The sequence below is a fragment of the Colobus angolensis genome, unplaced genomic scaffold (assembly GCF_000951035.1).
Source record: "Colobus angolensis palliatus isolate OR3802 unplaced genomic scaffold, Cang.pa_1.0 Scaffold19, whole genome shotgun sequence".
In the NCBI taxonomy this organism is placed as follows: domain Eukaryota; kingdom Metazoa; phylum Chordata; class Mammalia; order Primates; family Cercopithecidae; genus Colobus; species Colobus angolensis.
Window position 1 is genome coordinate 8,983,388 of NW_012115043.1, and position 10,015 is coordinate 8,993,402.

The 10,015-nt window shown below is 39.1% G+C and overlaps 1 protein-coding gene across 1 annotated transcript in view; it reads right to left on the reverse strand.

The window, feature by feature from the left end:
• TLN2 (talin 2) overlaps positions 1–10,015 on the reverse strand; it is a 284,115-nt gene that overhangs the window by 178,977 nt on the left and 95,123 nt on the right. The window contains exons 7-8 of the mRNA XM_011940468.1: positions 8,717–8,859; positions 6,833–6,960 (exon numbers count right to left, since the gene is read on the reverse strand). Coding sequence (XP_011795858.1) covers positions 6,833–6,960; positions 8,717–8,859 — 271 coding nt within the window. The remainder of the gene's footprint in view (positions 1–6,832; positions 6,961–8,716; positions 8,860–10,015) is intronic.

Consider the following 10,015-nt stretch of genomic DNA (forward strand, 5'->3'; position numbering starts at 1 on the left):
GGTCTCGATCTCCTGACCTCGTGATCCGCCTGTCTCGGCCTCCCAAAGTGCTGGGATTACCGGCTTGAGCCACCGCGCCCGGCCCCGCTACTTCTCTTCTGTTACTAAAGTAGAGATTACAGAATTAGTGGAAGTCCCATATCCTTTCTTTACTAGGTAGCCATTTATTTTATTTATTTTTTTTTTTTTTGAGCGGGGTTTCCCTCTTGCTGCCCAGGCTGGGTGCAATGATGCAATCTTGGCTCACTGCAACCTCCACCTCCCAGGTTCAAGTGATTCTCATGCCTCAGCCTCCCGAGTAGCTGGGATTACAGGTATGCACCACCACGCCCAGCTAATTTTGTATTTGTAGTAGAGACAGGGTTTCTCCATGTTGGTCAGGCTGGTCTTGAACTCCCCACCTCAGGTGATCCACCCACCTCAGCCTCCCAAAATGCTGGGATTACAGGCGTGGGCCACTGTGCTTGGCCACCACTTTTTTGAAGTTAGTTTCCACAGATATTTTAGTATCTTCCTATAACTCCTTGTGTCTATAAACAATACATCCGGTTTCTCTTTGTGTATATATTTTTAAATATAAAGATTCATATTCTGAAATACCTTGTTTCCTCTATAAAGAACCTTGGTGTCTTCACGCATTTAAATGTATGCCCATCTGAGAGATATGAAATGCGCTATACCTTTTGATTTTGCATTTTCTGAATCACTTATTAAGTTAAACGTCTTTTCATGTCTTTATAAGCCAACTACAGTTCCTTCTCTTTAAAGTACCTAGTGATATCCTGGGTGATCTTTTTCTCAGAGTTTTTTTTCTTTTTTAATATCTTCTGGATATTAATCTGATCCTGAATATGCATTGCAGATATGTAAATTTCTTTTTCCAGTTTGGAGCTTTACTGTTGATGATGTCTTTTCCTAATAAGATATTTTAATTTTAATAAAGGTAGATTTATCAATCTTTTGAATTACTGTATCACCTTATGACACTAATATAGTGTTTTAATTACTTTATCTTTATAAAAAATTGTGGTAGTTGTATGAGTCCTTCATATATCTTCAATTAGCCTTTACCATTCTTGAGCCTTGACTAGTTCATATTAATTTTTAACAGCTTTATTGAGATGTCCATTTTAAGGATAAGTTTTCTCATTATTATGTAAGTGACTGGAATTGAACTGAGTCTAATAAGTTTGGGTAGAAGTACTTTACTTGATATCAAGTCTTCCTACTCATTAACATAGCAATAGCATAGCATTTACTCAGACTGCCTTTTATGCTCTTCAAAAAGCTTTTATCATTTTATTGGTGAGATCTTAGAGATCACTGGACAGCTGTCTTCCTAGGTAAATTATACTTTTTGTAACTACTATAAAAGGTAATTCCCTTTTTTCAATTATATTTCCTCTTTGTTGATTTGTATGGGAATACTATTTGCTATTATACGTTGATTTTTTTTTTTTTCTACAGACCTCGCTTAAAAGTCTTGTTAATTCCAGCAAGGCTCTCTGTAGACTGACTGATTATCTATGTAGATAATCCTATCACCTGCAACTAATGACGGTTTTGTTTATCTAATCCTGATACGGTTTAGTTCTTTTTCTTTCCTTATTGCACTCATTAGGATATTTAGTATCATGTTAGCAGGCATCCTTCTGGACGTTAAAGGGAATTAATATTAAACTATTAATTATCATACTTGTTTAGACCAAAAAGGTTTTCATGAATTTCTGGCATGCCATGAAGTTTTTCTTTTTGTCATCAAGATTATTTCATTTTATCAAATTATTTCTCTCTAGCAATTAAGATAATCATATAGTCTTTTTTTAAAAAAATCTAACATGGTAAATTATATAAACACATTTTCTACTGTTAAGATGTGTCTCTTGGTATTCCATTCTAAAATGTCAAGTTCTCTCTCAATCCCTAAAATACATAAACTCCCTATTCCCCTTTTCTGCTTTTTTATCTTGGCATTCATCATCAATAATATATTATGTATTTTACTTACTTATTAGTTATCATCTGCCTTTCTGCACTAGAATTTAAGTTCCATGAGGGCAGAAATGTTTGACTGTGTTTTTCACTGCTGTATCTTCAGCAGCCTAGTGTCTACCACGTAGAAGGCACTCAACAAATTATTTGTTAAATAAATGAATTTTGCCTTCTTTAAAGAAACATTATTTAGTTCTAACTTGCACTTACGCATGAACATATGTCATGTTGGACTTAGTTAATACTTGATTAACTTTTCTGAGCAAGACATCTATATTCAATTTAAAAGCTTTCTATTGTCTGTATTCATTTTGGTATTACAGTTCTGCTAGTTTCAAATTAAGGTGAAGACCTTTTTTATTTTCTGAAATAACCTGGGCCTAGTGTTTATTTTGTTGTTTTTTGATTGGTATATTTTAAACTGATAAGTCAATTTCTTTTAAGATTATAGATTTATTTCAATTTTCTAATTATCCATTTTTTCTAAATTTTCCTAGTTTATCACATTCTCAACTGCTTTTTAATATCTCTTTACCTTATTTTGCCGTTTTCTTCTTTTGTTTTTCTTGATCACATTTACCCAAGGTTTATCAAGTTTTTCAAAGAACCAGCTTTTGGTTTTATTGATTCTCTGTAGTTTTTATTTCATTATTTTCTTTTACATATTTTCTTTCTTCTATTTTGATCTTGTTCTACTAATCATTCACTGAGGGAAGTATGTTAAATTACTTCACTAAAATTGCATATCTGAAATTACTGCAATACAGTCTATTTTTCCTTTATATACATTTAAGGCAGTGTTAGGCACATATACAGGTTCACAATTATTTAGTATCCTGATAAATTAGTCCTTCTATCTTTATAATCTTCTTTATCTCGACTTATGCTTTGCTTGCCTTAGAGTCTATTTTGTGTACTTTAAGTAGAAATTTCCTGGCATATCAGTTTCAACGCATTTAAACTTTCCTCTGTCATTCTCTCTGTTCTTTGTCTAAACGTGTGTCTTTTAGAGATAATATAGATCTGGACTTAAAAAAAAATTCCATTCAATGAGAATCTCTGTTTATTAACTGCTGCATTTCATTTACTTACATTTGGTATGATACCTAATATATTTACAAGTGTTTACCATATCTTATTCCAGACCCTCTTTTCACTTTGTTTCCACAAGCCACCCTGCACAGCTCCTGTTTTAACGGTCAAGCTATCTGCATTTCTTCCCTCCTACCCCTACTGGCTTGAACGCTCTACGGATTATTTCTTCTTGTTTGTTTTGACCAGTAATTAAAATTTTATTAAAGAATTTGTGAAGTCTGGTTTCTTTCACTGTTTCCATATACAGTCTATCTATATTCTCTCAGGCTATCTTCATTTATTTCCCAATTTTATTATGAAAAATTCCAAACATAGCACAATGTTGAAAAAATTGTGTATTGAACATTCTATATCTGTCACCTAGAGTCACCTTCAATTTTATCAAGTATACTTGATTTAAGATCTGAAATTTACCAGTAACTCTCATCTTCTCCAATAAAATATAGTCTATAGAAGGCTTTTACTCTGACCACTTCTTAAAGTTTTCCACAGTGTTTTTAAGGGTCTGGAAATTAGTCATTATTATGTTTTGTTGTTGCTGTTTTAAGAGTTAATTCTTCTTTAGATTTGCCTTCTACTTTGTCAATTTCTGTAATCAACATTGCTTCTTGCATGATACTCTTCCCACCTTTTCCATAGTAGTCTGCATAGTTTACACTGCAACTTTCAACTTCCTGAATAGACCATCCAGCATTTAAAATACAGTTAAAAAGTTGGACTTTGTTGAAATGATCAGAGCCAAGTTTTGGTTCTGCATAATAACCATTTCATATATTTATCTGCCACACAGACTGTAGATTCAAAAACAGCAAGGAATTAGTATATAATAGCTCCCTTATATTTTCCCTATACCTGGCACAATAAAACACATCTGCAAGTCCTCAGTGAGTTAAAGAAAAACACCAGGCTCACACATAGGTAACAAAATTTCACACGAACCCCACACATTTGTACAAAAATTCACATCACACGGCCTATTTTCTGCAAGCATTTTCTGAACACAGAAAAGCATAAAGCAAATACCTGATTACTAGATTATGTGTCGTTTTTACTTCATGCACCAGTAAAATGTCCCTTCTTAGGACCCTCTGAAGGTGACCTGAGGAAAACTGTCATGTAGATAAGGCACATCAGACTCAATCTAGGAGATCCTGGCTTGCTTCTGGCTCCCCGCACTTGACTGTCCCGGGCCTTGTCTCTGTCTCTCTCTAGCACTTATTCTCCCCATCAGTAGGGTAGATGGATATATTAAATAATCCTTAAATCCCTGACAACTCTGAAAATCTTTCAGACTCTGATGATTTTCATTACTGTAAATGAGTACCTTCACTGAAGTGCCAAATCCAGAAATCGCTGGAGAGTCTGAAGAAAGTTCAAAGCGAATCTCATAAAAATGTCCATATTGCAACTCTGAGCAAAAATGCTAAGCAAATTTTCAAAAAATTAAAAGATATGCCCTCGTTCACATCCCTATGTACCCACCTCAGAAACTACGTAACTGAAATTTCTGGGGGCTGCATCTTCAGCATGGCTGTCACAAGTCCAACCTTCTCATTATTATTTTAAAACCCTAAAGTGTTTAAGCAGATCGCACATATGAAAGCTAGATTGGGAAAGATCTAAAGGCTGCAAAAGAGAGCCCAGTCAGTCACCAGGGACAGCCCAGGTAAAAACAGGACCTGACTATCCAACTCACAAATCAGCAAATGTGGCCTCACTGTTTTGTTTTAATTAAGAAGGGACTCATATCCTCAAGAAGTTTTACCTGCATGGTATAAGCAACAATGTACACAATTAAATATCTACATTAAGTAAAAATGCCTCATTACCTAATTTGGCCTAATTAAAAAGTAAATCAAATTCATAAGGAAAAGTAATTGCCACCAGGCAAAATTACCTTATTTTAATTTGGAATCTGAATAAGGGTGCAGAAGGGTGCAGGTACCACTACAGGCATAAACTTGATATTATAATCTTAGGAAAAAAAAGAAACGAACTCAATGCAATCGCTTAACTCTTGTGGTCTCAGATTATTAAGAGAGGAATACTGCTGCTGGAGTGTGAGTGTGTAGCATTCAACAGGACCACAAACTGCAGTACATAGTTTTAAGACCAACACCAATGATTTGATATTAGTTTGTAATCTTGACACAGGCAGTCAGCTGTACAGTAACATTCACGATGATTTGGTTGGTACGATCCATCATACTAGGAAATAGACCAAAGCACCCTGTAATTCCAGTTTTAAGTACCTTTGCTGCATAGTGGGAGACCAGTGAAAGGGGCAACTTTGCCTTTCATTGAAAGTAGGAATGCCTTTGAAAATGAGAGCCTGGTGTTAGAAGTCAGAAGCTATTTGCAGAGAAACTCTTTAACTGTGAATAAGCCACTTCTCTCTCTCCTGCTTCTTCCATATCTATCAAATGAAATACTATGTTCTCAATTCACAAGGGAGTCCTGAGAACTAGTTGCCCCAGGGCTATGGAGAAAGTGAGCTAATAAAATGACCAGGGTGGCAGCGTCATCAATATAAGAACCCGGTGAATGGCTACATTCGGATCTCCTTCCTACCAGGGAGACATAAATTCACAGCTACAAAAGTCTAAAAATAGGTAAACGTTTTATTTCAATTTTTTTGATTCATCAGTCTTCCCTCCATTTTCTATTTGTCACCAGGCACTTTAAAAACAGAAACAAAATGTTGTTTCCTCCAAGGCCTCACTAGCTCTTGGTGTTTATTCCTCAATATCCATGGCCATAATCCTCAGGCTGATGACATCAGTTGTATCTGAGGGGCCAGCTGTGAGGCTAGAAGGTGGGAATGTGGAAACTGCTAAAGGAACTTGTGCACACGGCCTTCAATAGGGGGCTGAACAGAAGGGGACGCTTCCTGAGGCTCCTGAGGAAGGAAGCCAGACTAGTGGGGTAAAAGCGGGCCCTGAGGAACACCCGGCTGTATGACTTATTTGGAGAATACAGAACTAAGTAGGTGGTAGGAACTGCTGAGAGCCGTCCTCAGCCTCAGCCTCACAATGTGTGGTGCACTGCAGGACACAGCATCACCTTGTACAGGCTCCCTGGGATTCACTAACCCAAGGGCAAAGGTTTGCTTTCTGCGGGGTTAACAACTCAGTTTAGACCAAAGAGCGTATTGGCCAGGCATTCTCTGGCACCAGAAGAAAAGTTAATTTTTCTTCTTACTCAAAGGCATATACTGGTCCCAATTACTTTCCACCAAAGTGAAAGTGGGGACAAGGGTCAAAGAAGCCTCTCCGTTATCCTCTCCCTGCGATACACTTGAACCAATACAATGAATGCACAATACCATGAATGGCCTACTGGACACATCTCATGCTGACTGGCACGTCCTACAGGAAGGCTCATGTCCTCCCCCTTACTCCCCCACTGGCGGTCACACCATAGCCCTACTGGAGTGGTTTGTTTGTTTGTTTGTTTGTTTGTTTTTAAACTTTCCTCTTCACTAAGATGAAGTAGACGGAAAAAAAAAAGGGGGTGGAGGGGGACACAGATCACCAAATTTCCATTCAGCAAGAAAAACTTCTCAATTTATCTTGCTTTCCCCAAAATCTGCAAATTTGGTCATCTACTTGATTGAAGACAAGCTAGCATTCTCACAAATGATGAAATTAGGGCATGATCTTAGATACCTAGCTCAAAAATAAAAAAGGTGAAAGGAAAAGAAGAGAGGAGAAAAGAGAAAAAAAGAAAACAAAATGTCATTTACTCTAAAAATCCAGGTTTATGTTTATGTTCCACATGAGGTCCAAATTGTATCTGGGCTTGAAATCCACCAAACTCACAAGCTTTCTCGAAGGAGACAGGGTGAGAGCCATTCAGGATGTCATCCCGAGCCTGAAACACAAGAAGAAGGAAAAGCATCAGAGGCTTGGGGGAGCGAAGCGTTCTCTCCACTGACACATTCCCATGGCCCAGCACACTCTCTCTGTGGAGCAGGGGACAGTGCCAGCCGACCCACGGGGACATGTGCAGGACACAGTGGATGATCACCACATGGGAGAAAACTAAGGCGAAAGAAAAACAAACCTTTGTCCAAAATGGCCTGTAGATGGAAACCATTAGAGATGTCCGGTACAGCAAAAGCAAAGTCTGACGACAATCCAGAAAGGCAGAAGTGATTATAAAAAGAGGCCAAGGAAATTCATATGAAATGATCAGCTTCAAAGAGGCCAAAAGACAAATTCAGTGTACTTTTTATAATCCTAAATCATAAAGCTAGCTAATCAAATATCTAGAGGTAAAACCCCCATCCCCAGATAAAGACCAACGTAAGAGAAGAAGAGAAAGAAAGGCGATAGGCGCACACACCCAGAGACAAGAATTCAATATTCAAGACAGCAGGGGAAAGGACAAGCAAAGGCATCCTGAAATGGGGAGCTGGTTGTGTCTGAACTCCTCCCCCTCCCAGTTCTCCATCCATCACTGCTGTTGTTTTCCCCTGCCCTCCTTTCTGCCTTTCCTTTCTCTAAATGACCCCCAAATCACCCAAAGATGGACACTCTCAGCTATCACTCTGAGCCTTAAGCCAACGAGCATCTTTACACTGCCCTGCTATCTCTCTCCTTTTGGCCTCCCCACTTCTTTCCTCTCAGCCCTCTTTCCATGCCATTCTTCCATCCACTAAGTCAGGGGTCAGGAAACTTCTCTAAAAGGCCAAACAGTAAACATTTCAAACCTCCTGGGCCACACAGTCTCTGTCACAACTACTGAGTTCTGTCACCAGAATGCGAGAACAGCCACAGAAGGTATGTGTAAAACCACATAACCCTCAAGGGGATTTATCAATATGTAATACTTGAATACATAAGCTGTGTTACAATAAAACTTTATTCACAAGTACAGGCAAAAGGCATGACTGTAGTTTGCCACCCCCTACATTATTTCTATGGGCAGACAGATGGATAAATATGGAGAGGAAAGGGAGGGAGGGAAGGAAAGGAAGAAAGGAAGCTGGTAGGAGAGGACAAAGATGGATGATGTTTTCCTTGAGCCACAAGCAGCCTTGGGGACAATCCAGTACAATCCACATCTTCACACTGGGAAACTCAGACATGTTAAATGGCTTGTCAGTTTAACAATTAGTTAAACGTAACCACATGAAAGGTTATTGAGAGGATATCTTCCAGTTAATAAGAAGTCCTGATTTTCTGACCAATATTCTCTTGCAATCTAAGATGCCAGCTAAGAAACCTTTAGTGCACTTGAAGTGGTGAGTCAGTGAAGTGAAATACAACTGTCTCTCAAAGTCCGGCAGAGAGGGACAGTGTTGGCTACCAGGTCACCAAAGCCCGGCAGAGAGGGACAATGTTGGCTACCAGGTCACCAAAGCCCGGCAGAGAGGGACAGTGTTGGCTACCAGGTCACAGTCTGGGAAGCCATAGGGAGGCCCTACTCCGGATGGTCAGCTGCTCATCCAGAATATCAACCTGCACCACAACCAAACACATGCTTGGACCCAGGAGCAACGCCTGCTGGAAACAATGCCATAAACGTGGCAGAAGCCAGCACCGCCCTCCTGCTTGCCACAAGATACAGCCAGGAGCTTCCTGCAATCTCATCAACCTCAGTGTCTGAGCAGTAAATACTGTACCTGAACATAAAGCAAGTTCAGCTGCACAGGGTCTCTCGAATCTACATTCTGATCAGAGTAAAAGAACTTCCGTCTAAGCAGCAACGTTTCGTTTTCATCTACTCCTTGTTCTCTGAATGTTCGGCTGTGATCCAGCCAATTTACTGCAACACAACAAGACATATAAGAGAACTGTGTTTATTTTTCCTCTCAATTAAAGGAAATTTACCAAAAGAGCAGTGTGATGCAGATTTCTATAACTCTGATACTTAGTTATAGTTACTTCTTACATTAGAACTGTGGTTTTTAAGCTTTGCAAAATAATTTCACATCTACCAAATGACCAGCCAAAATGGAAATGAGGGAGAAAATTCCCAGTCATTCCTAAAGTTATAGCTAAAGCACTACAATGAATGTGTAATATGCTGCCTCTCCGGTGGCAGGGTGGAGGGCAGATACTCCAGTCTCAGCTAATAAAGTGATTTAGAGGCTCTGAGCATAGTAAGTTACCTCTGACCTCAAGTAGAAAAGAGGAAGAAAATGAAAGTATGGAGGGAGTCGGGGAGACAACAGTAAAGCGGGGCTGGCAGAACCGTGCCATGGGTCAGCTTAAATCTCAGTCATTCTGAGAACCCTGTTCTCTCATCTATGTGTACAGGATTTGATCACTCTCCTCTACCCTTTCACAGTTCTCATTCCAACACTCCTCTGCGGGCTTAAAACACATTGTGAGTTAAGTCCTTATCACCAGTGTCTCTAGATTATAAGCAACCTGAGTACAGAAAATGTGTCTCCCACATCTCCCATGGTACCTGGGAGAGTATTTTACACATAATAATAAATCCTTGGGATTTTTCTACTAAATTCTCTTGGAAAGAAGTATATAACTGCAAATCAAATTAGGCAGACAGAAAAAAAAGCACACAAAGGGTCAGAGGAAATGAGAGCCTCACAGAAGATCAATAAACACAATGGCAATAATGATGTCGTCCCGATACAGCCACAAAAACAAATACAATGAAAGGAGGAAAGAGACCAGGAAGTCTAGGCGGACTAGGTAACAAATTAAGACCCTTTCAGTGGAGGGTCAGGCAGCAAGGTGCAAACAGCATGGGCTTTAGGGACACATGGAGTTACGTGCTGGCTTTTCCATAAATTAACTGTGCAGCTGTGGAAAACGAATTTCCAATAATAGAATTCTATTACTTTTTTTTTTTTTTAAGACAGAGTCATGCTCTGTCACCCAGGCCAAACTGGAGTGCAGTGGCACAATCCCAGCTCACTGGCGCAATCTCAGCTCACTGCAAGCTCCGCCTCCTG